Genomic DNA, 17,049 nt, shown 5'->3' on the forward strand with positions numbered 1-17,049 from the left:
GTAGACCAGGAAACCGAGGTCTGGGGAGGTTAGGTGGGCCCCAGTGGCCCTCAGTTAGGGGCGGCAGGGTTCCCCGGGTGGGGAATGAGGGTCCCTGCACCCACTCCTCAGATCTAGCGTGTGCGGAGAGACTGGTGTCAAAGAACCAAAGAACCAATAATCAAGGAAAATGATGACGCAGTGAAGGCGCCCACATGGCCCGTTTACACCTCAGGCCGACGGAATGAGCTAAGGGAGCAGAGAATGTGTTTGGGGGGGGGCTCCTGGCACAGAGGGGCCAGCACCCACGGTCGGACACCAGCTCTCAGATGTGAGACAGAAGTTTCCGGAAACAATATCGGACTCTGAGCGGTGTGCTGGGGTTCTGGGCTCTGCTGCTTCATCGCCCGACCAGGGCTCTGCCTGTCCCCGCCTTCCGTGCGCTGAGACTGACTTGTGGCCTGTTGGGGACAGGCGTGCGGGTTGTAATTAGGGGATTCGAGTCCCGCCTTTCACCAGTGACACGGGGAGGGGCGGGGGGGGGCGGGAAGCGAGTGCCCATTGTTCTGAAAACTAACCTGCGGCTCCGTGAAAGGGAAACAGCCTCAGCTCCAAGGGGCTGGTCCCCGCTGTGTCCGGCCATCCCAGGACAGCCTGCATTTGTCCATCCCGAGCGCGGGCCAAGCCCACGAAGGAGGTGCTATTTTTACTCCCTTTTTTTTTTTAAAGATTCTACCTGTTTATTTGACAGAGAGAGAGAGACAGCGAGAGCAGGAACACCAGCAGGGGGGGTGGGAGACGGAGAAGCAGGCCTCCCGCCGAGCAGGGAGCCCGACGCGGGGCTCGATCCCAGGACCCTGGGGCCATGACCTGAGCCGAAGGCAGACGCTTAACGACGGAGCCACCCCGGCGCCCCTTTAGTCCCATTTTGGATGACAGTGCAGATTTGGAAGGCAAAGTGTCCGGCCCAACACGGAGGGCAGCCAGAGCTGGAACAGAAACCCTTGCGCGTCCGGCTTCCCACCCCGAATGCTTAACCGTCGTGGATCGCGGGACCTCCTCAGGGTCAGGCGTGAATGGAGGGATGCTTGACGGGGGCCCCCTGCCCACGTGGGGCTTTGCACCCCCTCCCTCAGAATGTCCCCGGCAGCCCAGGTGAAGGGACAGCAGTGTCCGTGGCAACGAGGGGAGGAAGAAACGTTTTCTTCTGAATGAGAGGCTCTCCCCTGCAGGAGCAGGTCGGGGCAGTGAAGCCAGGCGGGGGAAGGAGAGGGGCTGTGCTGAGGGGGGCAGGGTCCTAGTGGGGGGTTGCAGGAGGGGACAGGGGCTCCTGCGAAAGGAGACAAAGCAGTCCCAGGCGGAGAGGACCAGGGCCCCAACCCTGCCCTGTCCTGGGGGGGGGGGCTCCCCGTCCAGCAGCAGAATTTCCTGCCAGTTCCCGTGACCTCCTAGAATGGTGGGTGCTGGAAGAAGCAGACACTACATGGTGCCAGCTGCCACGCGTGAGGGGTGCTCGGGGTGAGGAAGGGGAGTAGGGGGCGTGGGGAACCCCGCGTGAGCGGGGGCAGGGCAGGCTCCCCCTGGCATGCGGGGTTTTGGGGGAGGGGCCAGGGGACAAAGTGCAGGGTGGAGGGGGGTGGCCAGCACAGGGGCCGAGCACCACCCGCTTCGAGGACGAGGACGGAGGGAGGACTAAGGGCCCGCCCCCTGGGGCAGGCAGCCTGGGGCAGGGGTTGATCCACTGCCGGGAAGGAGCCCGGGGCTTATCCTGAGAGCCGCAGAAAGCCTTTGATGGGTTTTAAGAGGGGTGGGGTTATTCGACTTGCCTCTCCCTGAAGTCCCTGAGGAGGTTAGTCTGGGGGCCCGTCTGGAGGCTGTGGCCTGAGCACCTCCTTCTTCTGGCCTCTGTTTCAACAAGCACCCTCCAACCCCACTCCCACCCCTGCCCACCGGGGGCCCAGACCTACCCGATCTAGAGCAGAGCCATCCGTCAACTCTCTCTTCCACCGCGGGTTACATCAAGAAATCAATTGTCAGGCGCCCGGGTGGCTCAGCAGGTTAAGCGACTGCCTTCGGCTCAGGTCACGGTCCTGGAGTCCCAGGATCGAGTCCCGCATCGGGCTCCCTGCTCCGCGGGGGGCCTGCTTCTCCCTCTGACCCTCCCCCCTCTCATGTGCTCTCTCTCTCTCTCTCATTCTCTCTCTCTCAAATAAAAAAAAAATCAGTTGTCACTGGCGGGAAAGTCTAGCATGACGAACACGTACAAAGCCAACAGCCACACCACCATCGTCGGGGGAGGGGACGGCACTGCCAGGACCCCAGAAGCAGCCCCCCCCCCCCCCCCCCCTGGGTCCTGCCCCCGTGTCTCCCTCCCCCCACTTTCATGGTAATCACTTTTATTGCCCTTTGTGCTTTCGGCATCTGAGCTTCCCTCTTGCTTCCTATGCATTCGGACCCCTCTAGGTTGCTGTGTGGCTAGGCAAGGGCAGGACGGAGGAGAAGGACCCCCGGACCCCGGCACCCGTACCCCCTGCCCCCAGGGAGGGCTGGATCTGGGCCCTTGGGGGTCCGAGCACCCCGGGAGGGGGCCTGGAGGGGCCTGATCCAGCTGCCCCAGGCTGGGTTTGGGCGCTCAGGCTTGGCCTCCTCTATGCCAGTGGTTCTTCGTGGGAGAATTGGGGGGCTGGGTTTGGGGTCCCACCTGCTGCTCCAGGGGAAGGAGGCAGGGCAGATGGATCTCCACGTTTCAGTGGGGACGATGGAATGAAGGAGGGTGGCAGACACCCAAGGCCGCAGGTCAGGAAATGAGAGGTGGGGTCAGCGGCTGTATGTGGCTCCGGCGATCCAGTGTTCCGCCCCGTCCCGCTCTCAGTCTGGGGTCCCCCAGAGGACGGACCCTGGGAGCCCGAGCACAGCCTCTCCCACTGGCCACAAGGTGGCGCCACACACCACACCTTCAGGCCACCTGTCACCGAGGCCAGAAAGGGGGATCCCAGGTGCAGGGATGAGACCCTCCAGCGGGGGAGAGCGCAGGGATGAGACCCTCCAGCGGGGGAGAGGGGGCCCCGCTCCCCACCTCCAGGACCTGGAGTGGGGGCTGGAGAGGGGCTGGGGGGCGCCCTTAACTTTTCCCACATCTGCCCCTTGTCTTACCATTTTAGAGCCTCCCAGGCCAGAAACCTGGTTTCCCCGCGCCCCAGGGTCGCACCCTCTCCTGCACAGAGTCTGCGGGAGAGAAGGAGGGAAGAAGAAGGGGGGAAGGCAGGGACCATAGAGACCACAGGGCCTTGGCACGGACACCAGGTCCCGTTCCCCTTGGCTGGCCTGAGGCCTCCGTCCTGCCACCCTTCCCCCCGTCTCCCCTGAGAACACTCCGGCTGCTTCCTTCTTGGTTTGGGGGAAAACCAAAGGCGGGTGTCAGGTGGAGGTCTCACGTCACCCTTGCTAGGAGCAGGTGCTAGGCGCCGGCCGGCTTACTCCTGGCTCACACCCGCCCCCGGGGCAGGGCCAGTCCCGGGGTCGGGGTGTCTCCCTCCCGGGAGATTATCTCAGCCTGAGCCCGACACCTCCCTCGGCCGGGCGCCATGGATGCCGCTCTGCTCCTGAACGTGGAAGGGGTCAAGAAGACCATTCTGCATGGAGGCACAGGGGAGCTCCCAAACTTCATCACGGGGTCCCGGGTGAGTGGGCCTGTTCTCCCCGCACCAGACGGGGCCCCCCCACGGCAGCCTTCTGCATTCCTGCTGTGCCTCTTTCGGCTTTGCCAAAACAGGGCCAGGAGGGCCCTTCCCAGAATTATCAACCCCTGAGCTTCTGGGTAACTCGGAATTGGTGCCCATTCGCTGGACGTTTTCGATACTGGCAAATTAAACTCTGGCGTGGGCTGGGGGAAGGGCTTTGGGAATCTTTCTGGAGCCCCAAATGTTGAGTTGAAAGGAGAGGCCCTCAGGGTTCATGGTTTTGCCCACAAATCTCTGGTGGGCTTCCCTGGATGACGGCGGCGTGGCGGGGTCTGTGGCCCCAGATCCAGGGCTTCTGTAAGCAAGGCCGTCCGGACCCGCAGAGCTTCCAGGCAGTGGGACAGGGTCCTCTCAGCAGAGGTGGGTTCCCAGCCCCAGTGAGTGCAGGCAGCGTGGGGGTAGCTGTGGGGTCTGGGCATCTGGCAGGGGTTGAGTGAGTGGAGCCCCGAGGACAGCTGCGTGAGCGACAGTGGGAGGTGTGTCTAAGACCAGGGTCCCCCCTCTTGCTGAGCAGGTGATCTTTCACTTCCGCACCACGAAATGCGACGAGGAGCGGACGGTGATAGATGACAGCAAGCGCGTGGGCCACCCCATGCACATTATCCTTGGGAACATGTTCAAGCTCGAGGTCTGGGAAGTGCTGCTGACCTCCATGCGGCTCGGCGAGGTGGCCGAGTTCTGGTGTGACTCCATCGTAAGTAGCCACGCCCGCCCACGCCGCCCGCAGGGCTTGCCCGCCCCTTTGTGGGGCTGCTGCCTTTCAGCAAGGTGGGGTGAAAGTAAAACCCTGCACCCTCTCCCTCTGCCACTGAGCACGTGGAGGAGAGTCACCCAAAACCACACGCACCCAGAGTGACCATCGCTGTCGTGGCTGGCTGGGGCAACGTGGCACCAGGGCCGTGCCCAAACACGATTACCGGATCCTGAGCACTTTTGGCCACTGGTCACTTTCCCGCCCTCCTCCCTGCGCCCGTGAGCCACATCTAAAACTATCTGCAAATCTGTGGCCCTCTTGGGGTCAGCTCCTCATTCTGTGGCCCAGAGAGAAATGGGCCACAGAACGTTTAAACAAACATTTCTCTCTCTCTCTCTTTTTTAAGATTTTGTTTATTTTTGCGAGAGAGAGCGAGAGAGCGCTCACAAGCCCAAGCTGGGGGGAGGGGTAGAGGGAGAAGCAGGCTTCCCGCGGAGCAGGGAGCCCGATGCGGGGCTCGATCCCAGGACCCTGGGACCATGACCTGAGCCGAAGGCAGACGCTTAACGACTGAGCCCCCCAGGCGCCCTAAACAAACATTTCTTATGGAAACTTTCAAACATATACAGAAGTCGACAGAAAGTACAGAGACGTCCCCCGCGCCCACCCCCCACACCAGCCACGTGGACCCCAGCCAGGCTTGCTTCCTCCACCCCTGTCCCCTGCTCTTCCTTATCCCACAAGGTTAAATCACACTCCAGACTCCCTACCGTTACATCTAAAAGTACTAAAATTTGTATCTGTAAAAGGGATATCAAAGTAACATCACCTTATCATTATTACATTTTTTAAAACCCCAACAATTCCTTCATGCCAATTACCCTCTGGTACTGTTCAAATTTCTCCAGTCGTCACCTCATTTACTCTTTGTGGTTGGTTTGTCCCAGTCTGGACCCAAACAAAGTCCGTGCACAGGGCTTTGCGGGTGCATGTCTCGGGGCTCTGTTTCCTTCCCTGTTTTTCCCTTGACATGGATTTGTTGAAGGAATTGGATCACTTGTCCGACAGAAGTCCCCACATTCTGATTTTGGTGGTTGCTTTGCCATGGGATTGTCTGCCATGTTCCTCTGTCCCCATAGTTTCTAGAAATCGTGCTGCGTGTTTCCCACTGGGCAGCCTTCCCTGTCTGTCGGCCTCGCCCACCGGGAGGCATCTTATTACCGTGATCGGCTGACGGGTCGAGATGCCGCCAGCCCGATCCAGCCATGACGAAGCTCCCCCTTGGCTTTCACCTAACCGGCCGTTGATGGCAGATCCTCAGACCCATCCCTTCATCGGGGGCCGCTGACCTTTCGAAGGAGCAATTTGGGAGAGAGAGACAGAGAGATCTGAGTTTGAGCTCTGCTCTGTCATTTGGCTGTGTGGCCCCGGGGAAGTCCTTTTTCTCCCTCCGGCACTCTATTTCGTTCATCTATAAATAACGGAAACCCTACACTAAGCAGCTGTTGGGGGTATTACAGGAGGTGGTGGTGATAAGACAAGTCATAGGACCAGGCAATTGAAAAGTGCTTGCAGAATTTCAGAGACAGACTCCCCTGTTTTGATGATGAGGAAGCGTAAGAGGCAGAGAAGGTGAGTGACTTGCTCTGGGTCAGACAAGGTAAGGGACAGGGTCAGGGTGGGACCCTGGTCCCCTCACTGCCCATCCAGGGCGGCTGCCCATCATAGTGGGGAGTCAGGTTGCAGTACCGTCCTCTACCGCTAGGGGCGCCCGCCCGCCTCGTCCCTCATTTCTTGACTCACCTGGCAAATACCAGGTGCGCGACTTTTCTTTGCCTACCAGTGTCTGTGTTGTTCTTCGTCCTGGTGCTTAGAAAGATGTTAAAGATGTTTTGTTTTTAACAAGCCAAGTCTTCAGAAAATGGGCTTTTTTTTTGCGGCTTCAGATAATTTAAAATAATATCTATCTAAAGTAATATCTTTGCTTACAGTGAGGATGCCCTGCACGTTTTAGACCCACGCGAACCTGTCATTCAGGCCGCAGGGTAGACAAGGCTTGGCCACCAGCGAGGGCCCTGCCTCCATAGGGTGCATGTTCGCTAACGCAGGAGAGCTGAGTGCATGGAGGGCTGCCAATAAATCCTGGATTGGCTGATTGATTTATTGTCTGCCGAGCTTCCCCTAAAGTGAGCATGGCTGTGTGTCATGTGCTGTCTACGTCCTTTTGGCCACAGTCACAGGAGGGCACTGCCCACCTCACTAAGCATCCTCCTATCGTGGTCTGTGCCTATCTATCTGAAAACGTTCACTGGACACCAGCTTTGGACTCTGCTGTGTGTTAGGAATGAAACAGACCAAGTTCTGCCCCTCAAGGAACCTCAGTTCTTGGAGGAGGAGCGAACACTCAAGCAATTTCGAGGCAGGGCAGCCAGTCCCATGACATAAGCAGGTGAGGGGCAGACTGCTTCAGGGCCACAGGAGATGGGCAACTAATTCTTTAGGGTCTTGGGGGAACGTCTCCAAGATGACATTGAACTGGGTATTGAAGGATGCATAGGAGTTCACCAGGTCTGCACGTAGGGAGCGGGTGGCATCCAGGCCAGGAAGTGTAAGAAGGTTTGGCATGCTTAATTTGCTTAGCCCCTTTCCCCTCCGGGGGCATCTCTCCATTTAAGAATCTGAGTTTTAGAAAGACGGCAGCATTCAGGGGGATGATCATTTTGTTCGACAGAGGACTTAGGAGGGCTTGGCTTTCCCCCAGCAGTGCTGCTCATCACTCCCTGCAGAGCCCTCCTCCTGGATAGTCCTCACTGGATCACTCTGAAGAGCAGGGGGCTTCCTCCCTCCCTCCCCTGCCCCTACACCATGGAGACAGGGCCAGTGAGGAGCCGCGCCCCCACCCTCGACAGGATGCTGGTCTCTGTGTGGGACTTCTGTGCTGGTACCCGGAATTGTGAGGCCACGGGTTGCAAACTCAGATTCCACGAGGGGCCAGGAGCTCTGGCTGACTGCAGATCATCTGCCTCATCCAAATGGGGCAGCCAGTCCTCAGCTCCGACTGGATGGTCACCTTGTGAAAGGGGCAGGCCCGGCGTGGCTGGCCATTCTGAGTTCCTAAGATGAGCCAGAAGTCTTCATTAGCATGCGAGCTCCCTCAGCATCTGAATGTTGGTGAACTAGTCGGTAACAGCTCCACAAGCTGAGGAAAAAGACAAAACCAATCTGCGAGCTGAATATGGCCCGTGGCTCGCCAGTTTGCGGCCTCGCCAGTATAGACGGCCCTGCAGTCAGAAGGAGACCCAGTGTGGGGGTCCCGGGGCCCCCTGCCTCGGTCACAGGCCTGGTCTCTGTCCCCAGCGCTGGAGGCGAGCTCCACAGAGCCCCACGTGTGGTTCTGGCTGTTCTGTGGCCCCCAGCCAGGCAAGTTGGCCTCCAGACTGACACAGAGCTGGGACTCCCATACCCCTTGCTCTCTCCCTCCAAGGAGGTGCCACCCGGCTGGGCACAGGACTCGGGACCTTCTTCTGGCCTTCCTCCTCCTTCCTGGATTTTTTGGGGCTCCTGGCGGCACCCCCAGCCCACCGTGCTGCCCTGAGGCTCTGCTAGAGCTAGGGTGTGGGTATCTCATGGGACAAGTCTTTACCCGAGGTTCTGCCCAGGAAGCCACCTGGCCCTGGGGCCCGATTGCTCAGTGCACTTGCCGGGACGCAGGACCTGGGAGCTGGGGTCGCCTGTAGGGCCAGGAGTGGCCCCTCCCTTGGCCAGTTGCTGCTGGGCCTCTCCCTGCCGTAGGTCAGCCTTGATCCCCGCGCGGGATTAACTACCAGCTGGTGGCCTCTCTCACAAAGGAGCCTCCGCAGGGCTTTCTGGGCTAATCCCAGCGGCAGGGGGTGGGGGGCTGTGGGGGGCTGGGAGGGCTGACCTTCATCCCCGCGCTGGTGACTTGGAGGACAAGCTGAACTGTTTCTGCCCCTTCAGGTCCTGGAGCTGCCGTGAAGGCGCCTGAGATGGGCCGTTTCTGAACCCCGTCCACGCAGAGGGGGGCTCTCAGAGACAGCTCACAGAGGGGCAAGCTGAGGCCCAAGGGGCTGGTTTTCCTGGCCCTCCTCCACCCCGAGGGTGGCAAGCCCCGCGCCCAGTGCAGGGGGAGGCTGGGATGAGCTGGGCCTCTACCAGTCCCGCCTCTAACCCACGAACCCAGCTCTACAGGTGCGGCCAAGGGGACCGTAGCTCAGACAGGTGTCCAGGCTCACTGCTATTCAACAGCACCTTGGGGATGCCAATCCGGCCCTCTGGCCCCTGGGGCCTGCTCCCTCCCCTACTGCCCACACTTCCCTCCCTGCAGGGCACCGACCCGTGGGCTCAGGTCTCCCCGGGAGAGAAACAGGTCAGGGCTGACCACAAGGGCCAGCAAGAGGCAGCATGGCACTGAGGCGAGAGCGTGTTCTCTGGAGCCGGGCGTGAATCCTGGCTCCGTCATTTCCCAGCTGTGTGACCTTGAGCCCGTTACTTAATGTCTCTGGGCTCCAGTCTCCCCACCTATAGAAGGGGTGTAAGTGCCTCCCTCACCGGGGCGTCTGAAGGATGGAAGGAGCTGACAGAGGACCCGGTAGAGCAGTCGGCCTGGAACACGGCGCACCACGGTTATTCGTGGGGGGCATGTTGGGGGCGATCGGCAGGAACAACCACGGGGCAGGGGCGGCTGTAGCCCGACGCAGCGGGGGCTCCCTGTGGCCCGGCTAGCTCCGAGCACGCGGGCCAGACGCCATCGGCTGTCTTTCCCCCCAGCATACAGGGGTCTACCCCATCCTGTCCCGGAGCCTGCGGCAGGTGGCAGAGGGCAAAGACCCCACGGAGTGGCATGTACACACGTGTGGGCTGGCCAACATGTTCGCCTACCACACTCTGGGCTACGAAGACTTGGACGAGCTGCAGAAGGAGCCACAGCCTCTGATCTTCGTGATAGAGCTGCTGCAGGTGCGCCTGGGGATGGGGGTGGGCAGAGGGCTGTCCCAGCCTCGGGGAGCACGGGGGGAGCACGCGGGGCAAGCAGGCAGCACGGGGAGCCCCGCCTCGCTGGTCGCTGGGCACCACCCGCTTCCTCTCTAGAGCACGAGAGGGCTCATAAACCACAGCCATGTTTGTGGGGTGGTGGGAGAAAGTCCAGCCCGGGTGGGGACTCAGCTTATGGCCAAGCATGAGGTTCAGCCCGAGGGCTACATGGGGGAACAAATGAGAATTGTGTCAACAAAAGGGCCTTTGTGGGCCTGCTAGGACAGTTGTGCGGTTTGTGCACTGCACAAGGGCCTCACCTCTGAGGTGCTCATTATAGACCTTGTAGATCTGAACTTTTCTGATGACAATTTTCCAGCAGATGGCAAAGTGTCTTGTTCTAGCCAAATGAGTATGGAGACAGTCTTCCGAATATTGGAAGTCAAGTGTTGACAAAGGGCTGTCTGTTCCTAACTTATACAAAGGTGTTGATTTAAGGCAGGGCCCCAAGGCTTCTGTCCCCTTTGTATATGGACGTGGCCAGCTGCGGGGGCACAGGTTCCCGGAGTCCCCGCCTTAGCCGCCTGCCGCTCTCGGGCCAGGTCGAGGCCCCGAGTGAGTACCAGAGGGAGACGTGGAGCCTGAACAACGAGGAGAAGATGCAGATGGTGCCCATCCTCCACGGGGAAGGGAACCGGCTCTTCAAGCTGGGCCGTTACGAGGAAGCCTCCAGAAAGTACCAGGAGGCCATCGTCTGCCTGAGGAACCTGCAGACCAAGGTGGGGGGCTGCCCACGGGGTCGGCGCAGGCCGGGGGGCCAGGGTTAGGGTCAGGGCGGCCCAGCTCACGGCAGGCAGGCGTGCCCCCCACCCCGCAGGAGAAGCCCTGGGAGGTGCAGTGGCTGAAGCTGGAGAAAATGACCAACACCCTGATCGTGAACTACTGTCAGTGTCTGCTGAAGAAGGAGGAGTACTACGAGGTGCTGGAGCACACCAGCGACATCCTGCGGCTCCACCCAGGTGCGCGGCGCCGCGCGGGCGGGAGGAGGCGGGGGGGGGGGGGGGCCGCGGGCCGTGGCGGGGGCGGGGGCGGGCGCGGCCTGGCGGGGCCCCTGCGGGAGGCCGTTGCGCTCCTGCGCGGCCGCTGGCACACGCACGCACGCACGCACGCAGGTGCACGGGCCCCTCGCGCCCCTGGCCCGCAGCAGGTGTTTCTGAGAGCCAGGCAGTCACGCAGAGACTCACGCAGGGGCCGCGGGTGGGGTCTGACACGGCACTCCGCTGTGCGCCAGGCGCGGGGGTTCCCTGCGCTCCTCACCTCCTTCGGTGCCGGGGACGGGGGGCCTGCAGCCCGCGCACTGCGGGGAGCCCACGTAACCCAAGGGGAAGTTACGGATTTAGGATTTGCTCCGCGGCCCTGGCACGGTCTCCGCAAGGGAGGGGAGTAGGTCCTGCTATGGCTGTTATCACCTCCATTTACAGCCGAGGAGGCGGCTCAGGGGGCACAGAGAGGTTAAGGATCATGGTCAAGGTTAAGAGTTGTGTGAGTTGCTGAGGCCGTGCCTCCAAGGGGCTCAGCTGGTGCAGTCTAAACCTCCCTTAGGGATCGCGAAGGCCTACTACGTGCGGGCCCGGGCTCACGCGGAGGTGTGGAACGAGGCGGAGGCCAGGGCGGACCTGCAGAAAGTGCTGGAGCTGGAGCCGTCCATGGGGAAGGTGGTGCGCAGGGAGCTGAGGCTTTTGGAAAATCGCATGGAGGAGAAGCGGGAGGAAGAGCGGCTCCGATGCCGGAACATGCTGGGCTAGGGTGCAGAATGGGCCTCCCCTGGCCTCCCCTGCCTCCCTTGGCCTCCCCTGGCCTCCCCTGCTTTCCCTGGCCTCCCCTGCCTCCCCTGCCTCCGCTGCCTCCCCTGGCCTCCCTGCCTCCCTGCCCTCCCCTAGTCTCCCAGGCTTCCTCCGGCCTCCCTGGCCTCCCCTGCCTCCCCTGGCCTCCCTGCTTCTCCTTGCCTCCCCTGGCAAGCCCTGGCCTCCCCTGCTTCCCCTGGTCTCCCCTGGCCTCCCCGGCTTACCCCGCCCTCCCTGGCCTCCCCTGGCCTCCCTTGCCTCTCCTTTCCTCCTCTGGCCTCCCCTGCTTCCCTTGGCCTCCTTTGCCTCCCCTGCCTCTCCTTGGTCATTTTTGTAGCTTTATACCCTTCCTCTAGAATGCTCTCTCGAGTCTCTACCACTCCCTCTGCGCAGGGCGACTGCTGGAACTTTACTCCTCCCCCTCTGCCCCCTGTTAACACCCGTGCTCCGTCTGTAGCCAAAGTTGAGTCTTTTGTGCTTTGTCCGAGGGCTGACTCTAAAATGAAAAAAAACAATAAACGGTGTAAGTTTCCCCACAGGCCCCGCGTGGCACTGTGATCACAGTTCTTTTCCTGTGGTTCCAAATCCACGGCCCCCAGGGCCACGAGAATGAGGCTGCTCCTGGTGTCGGGAGCGGCCACGCACATTGTGATGTTTTCTTTTCTCTCTCCTTCCCGCGTTTCAGGCACCAGGAGGTTTGAGGTGTCCGTCCTCCCACTGCGGAGGAAGGAGGGTTGGTGTTTGGCAGGCTCTGCTCATGGCTAAGGGCCGCCCGGGGGGATGGCCAGCAAGGCCCGAGGGGAGGAGGTCAGAGCAAGGGGACGCTGTGAGCTGGGGAAGCTGGCGGGGGACGGTCACCTGCCTCCCGACGGCCCTGCGAGGCTGGGCGCGCAGAGGTTCCAGTGTGGCTCAGAGGCAGATGCAGAGCCTGTCTGAGGACCTACGGCCTGAGGACTCCCAGCCCCCGTGGTCCTTCCCGTTTCCTGTGTGTGCCTTCCCTCCTCTTTTCTGGGGTCCACGAGCCCCGCCCCCATCTGTAGTCCCACCCAGCAGGGCCGATGCCCGAATGTGTTCCACGACCCCGCCTGGTCCCCTGTGAGCATCTCCCCTCCTGATGCCCCAGGACCTTTGCAAGACCCAGAGAGAAGAGGGGACACTGAGGGCTGTTCTGGTGTTAGTGCTCCAGGCAGGGATGGACCCGCGCAGCTGGAGACCCTCCCCTCGTCACAGAGTCCACTGGGGTTCCTCCGGCCACACCGTCCAGCAGATTACCATCAGCCACATTTCCACTCATGTCTTTCTAGGTCCGCTCTCTCCCAGCCCCACCGGCCCCCAGCCTTTCCACCTGCCTTTTTTTTTTTATGGTGGACATAAGGGTCCCGTGCCTGTGACAGCCTCAGGCATACGCGGCCTCTCCTCCTGGAGGCCCGGCTCTCTGAGCCTCCCTGCACTTGTCCCTGGTAATGTCTGCCCTGCCAGGCACGCTTCTTACCAGTGTGCGTGTGCGTGTGCGTGTTCACGGAAGAGAGAGCGCGCGAGCAGGATCACCTCGTCCTACTGTTACTACCACCCAAAGGCCAAGGGCAGGACAACAGGACACTGTTCGGGAACCATGGCATCTCACACCCCATCTGGCTAGCGCAGGGTGGGGGGCTGGCCCGGGCCCCCACAGCACGCGGCTGCCCCACCCTGGCCTCTGGCCCCTATGCTGGCTTCCCCGCCGTCTGCAGTTCCTGGAGGCCACCCGAACACCTGGGCTGGGAGCCCCTGGGTTCAAGCCGGTGGCAGACGCCTTCCCGCCTCTGTGCACCCCACGGGCGGCCATTGGGTCCCCCAGCCTGTCTGCGCCCTCCGGCCTCCCTCCTGCCAGCACGCTTGTGAATGCACTGGCCTGCTGGACCACCCAGCGTGGTCTCCCCGCGCAGCGCCCTTAGCTGGGTCACACGGCAGGTCCCTCTGCCTCAAGAGGGGACTCGTTCACTGGTTCTGGGGATTAGGCCACAGGCATCTTTGGGGAAAGACGGTCTTCAGTCTCACCTGCACCGGATGGTCCAAGCACAGGCCGTAGAGAGCGCCTCGCCCGCGCGGTCTGGGGGGCCTCCTTCCCCGACCCTGCCCGCTGCAGGCGCCCCTAGAAGGTCAGGCAAAGCCTCGTCTTCGTGATGGCCACTGGCCGTGTGCAGAGCTCCTGACTTCAGGTCCTCGTCCGCCGAGAATCTGATGAGCAAAGACTCTCGATTTGCCTCTCACCACCAATAAAGACCCTGTCGGAGGACGGCTGGGGCACCGGTCTCTCCCCAGCGGCTTCGGCAGACCGTGTCGATCTCGGGCAGGCGGCGCCATCTGCCTGTTTGGGTGGGCGCCGTGGCAGCTGTGAGGACAATGCCCGCCGCGGACGGGGGCTCAGGCGCATCGGCTGAGCCAGAGCACTTGTTCACGGGAAACATCTCAGGCCTCACACGCAAGGACCCTCAGAAGCGGTCAGCCCAAGCCCTTGTTTTGTGGATGGAGAAACTGAGGTCGCAGATGAGGAGGGGCGTATCTGAGGTCGCTGCAGTAGTCGCGGACAGAACCAGGGACGGGGGCACTTGTCGACACTGACCAGGCGCCCCGGGAGGGAGGGAAGGAGGGCCCCGCACCCTGTCCCGCTCCGGTCCCACACACTAATTAGACTCCTTCCGGAGCTTCATATGGACACGCTCTGACAGTGTATTCTCTCCTGCGCTTTCTCACTGTGTTAGTGAATAAGCCTAGTGTGTTCAAGAAGAGGCGCTCTCCTGGTGGCCTTTGCTGGCGGGTGTGGATGGTGGGCCCCAGGGAGACAGACAACAGGCCAAAAGACGCCACCTATCATCACCATCATTCTGGTTGTGATGGGGCTCTGTGAAAGGCCACCGGGCTGCCCTTCACAGTTGTGCACATTGTGCACTGCACAATCCGGGGGGCCCCTGTTTACATCCTTGTCATCTTAGGTACATGTAGTTACTGCAAGTGCCCAGCAGATGGCAGGGAAGCGTCTTGAGAAAGGCACAGCTTTTTCTAATTTGCTCGGTTGCCATATTGGCTAGTGCTGGCTGGCCCTGCGTTTCCGCTCGGCGGGCCTGGAGAAGTCAGTGTGTGAGGGCAGGGCCTGATGATGTCCACATCTGACACCGGCCAGGGCCACGCAGGAGCGACCGCCAACCAGCGATGCCGGGGCCCCTGGGTCCTTGTTTCATGCAGCGGAAGCTCCTGGCAGGGTGGCTGGGCTGCGGTGGTGGGTAAGCCCGGACGAGGGCGGGCGGGTGGGCATCCCTGCGGCTCTCCCTCTGTGACCTCCGACCTCCACTCCGTGCTCCCACCGACCCACTGTACCTGGGGCTCCGGTAACCACACCCCCGCGTCCTGGGCCTGGAGCGGCCCCCTGACTGCCGCGGTCTGGGGGCCGGTCCCCACGGGTTCGCTGCGTCCTGCCCGCACCTCCGCCAAGTCCCCTCGAGAAACTCTCCCCGAGTTCCCCACACTGACGGTGTTTTGGCATCCCAGCCGAACCCCAGCCGATGGGCTCACTCATTATTACGACCACCCCGTGTGCTGTGGGCCCAGGGTCACCCCCTCGCACACTGAGGCCGCACCCCGGCCACCCCGGCCCTCCGTGTGCGGCCTGCGAGCCCGTGCTCAGGCGCCTCTGGATTTGGGCTCTGGGCAAGCGTGAACTTCCTCAGCCCACTTGGAGCCCAGCAGCTCCCGCCGCGTGGGAGGAGGGATCCGCGGCCTCAGCGAGCCTGCTGCATGTTTTGTGCCAATGTGAATGGCCATTTCCATAATCAGTCCCGCAAACGGCCGACCCTGAGTCTTCACCTCCTTCGCAGGGCTTTTCGGGACCCCTGTGGGGCGTTCGGAGCAAGGAAAGTGACCCTGATCCGGAAACTTTGTATTCATCTGCTGACAGTTTTGCTTTTGTCTCCTAGAAATGCCTTTTCTTTTCCCAGGACTTGGCATCTCCAGCCGCCCCACGGGCCACCCTGTCAGTTCCTGGGCCCACATCCCCAGGCCCCAGCTCTGGGCTTGCGGACGCCCTCGAGTCCAAACAGGAGGAGGGAGGGGAGGCTTGCAGCGCAGGGGCGGAAAAGAGGCCCCTCAGATTCTGTGAAGCCATCAGCCGTCTCTCCAAACGCTCCCTCCCCCTATGCCTTGTTCTGGCTAATTTAAGATCAGCTGCCCGCAGTGGGAACCGATTTCTGGGGTTGTGCGGAAGCCAGCTTCCCAGGAAGGCTGCCAGAGGGGGGCAGCGGTTAGCTGGAGATTTAGGGACCAGCTCTCGCAGGGTGGGCCACGGCGCAGGGCGAGCAGGCAGTCTCCGCGACTCCGGGGGGCGTGAATGCAGCTTGGCAACCTGCCGCTGGGGAGGAGGGAAGCTTGTGTGACGCTAGGTGGATGCCCGCGGGCCTGAGCCCGGCCCGTGGAGCGCGGTGGTGGTGCCGTGGGCCGCTCCGGGCATGGCCCCCCCACCTTCCTATGTGGCAGCCGATGGTGCCCTGTGTCACGAGGACAGAGCCCTGCACAGAGGGTGCCCAGACCCCAGGACGACTCATGGCTCAGGGCTGGACATGAGTCGCTTGTTGGAAGATGTTTGGGTGACAAACAGAGGGCTGGCCCTGATGTCGGGGGCCGGGGGCCGGGAGCAGAAAGTGGTTGCTCGGGGCAGCCTCAGGCCACTCGACGACTCATTCGTGGGCGGCTCCGCGGGGTCGGTGCTCCCGAGCACTCCATGACCAGGCCCGCGATCTGTAGGGTCAAAGTTGTGCTCGAGGAGGACGATGCTTCCCTGGCACGAGGTCGGACCGTGATGACGCGGGAGAACGAACGGGAGTCCCCTCTGCGGTCAGACGTGTGTGCCCCTGGGTAACTCGGGTGCAGCCCTTGTGGGTGGAGGGAAAGAATCCGAGACCAGAACCTGGCTACCCTCCTCCTGTTTACAAGAATCCACTTCTGTGCCCGTGGGAATCACTTAGAACATGCTTGGCTCCCCGCTTACCTGAGGCGAGGAGGCTCTTCCTTCTTGCAGGTTAGGCTCTGGACCGCAGTGCGGCCCTGGTGTGGGCGCTTAGGACGCCCTTCTGGAGCCTTCTGTCAAAACCTGCTTTCCCAACGCTTGTCGGTGGCTGTGACCGAGGAGGTCCGGGGTCGTGCCCAGTGAGCACAGCCCCCCCCCCCCCCTCCCCCCCCCCCCCCCCCCCCCCCAGTATGCGAGCTTCTGCAGAAGCAGGTGTGAGGTCCTGTGGTCCGGGCCCAGCAGCAGGTCTGGAGCAGAGTGGGGACACATCCCGTTGTCCCTGGCCCTGTCTTTAGCCATCACGTCCCCGCCTGCGTGAGTCATTCCCTGAAAGGACTCAGGGCCAAGGGACTCAGAGCTGGCCGCATGGTGGTCAGCGGCTGTCCTCGCTGGAATGGGGGGCCCTCGTCAGCCGCTCCCTCCCCGCGGGGACGAGAGTGGAAGTTTCGCAGACCCACCATGAGCGATGAGTTGATTCGTGGGTTCATGACTGAGAGCTTGCTTACTACGTTCCAGGTCCTCAGGCCTGAGTGTAGGGAGGTGAGCGGGAGGCAGACTGTTTCCCGACCTCACTGGAGGTCACAGTCCAGTGAGGGGCTTGCTCAGGCTCCTGCCCTGAGTGGCTTCCCTGGAGGAGAGGGTGGCCTCGTGCCGAATCACAGGCGCAAGACCACCGGCCACCCCTGAGCGGCTCCGTTTCAGACTCAGGATGCACACGCTGGAGGGCGGCGGGGTGCGGAGCAGCGGGGCCTCGGAGCGGGGAGG

General features: G+C 61.9%; 1 protein-coding gene across 1 annotated transcript; it reads left to right on the top strand.

The window, feature by feature from the left end:
* The first annotated feature begins 3,563 nt into the window (after nt 1-3,563).
* AIPL1 (AIP like 1 HSP90 co-chaperone) lies at nt 3,564-11,210 on the top strand. The gene is made up of 6 exons (XM_025864338.2): nt 3,564-3,659; nt 4,234-4,413; nt 9,202-9,390; nt 10,008-10,184; nt 10,283-10,424; nt 11,008-11,210. Exons 1-6 carry the CDS (start codon nt 3,564-3,566, stop codon nt 11,208-11,210), a joined length of 987 nt encoding a protein of 328 aa, XP_025720123.1.
* The last annotated feature ends 5,839 nt before the right edge of the window (nt 11,211-17,049 follow it).

This window comes from Callorhinus ursinus, unplaced genomic scaffold, assembly GCF_003265705.2.
Source record: "Callorhinus ursinus isolate GAN/ISIS: 27379988/994484 unplaced genomic scaffold, GSC_fseal_2.0 scaffold43, whole genome shotgun sequence".
Taxonomy (NCBI): Eukaryota; Metazoa; Chordata; class Mammalia; order Carnivora; family Otariidae; genus Callorhinus; species Callorhinus ursinus.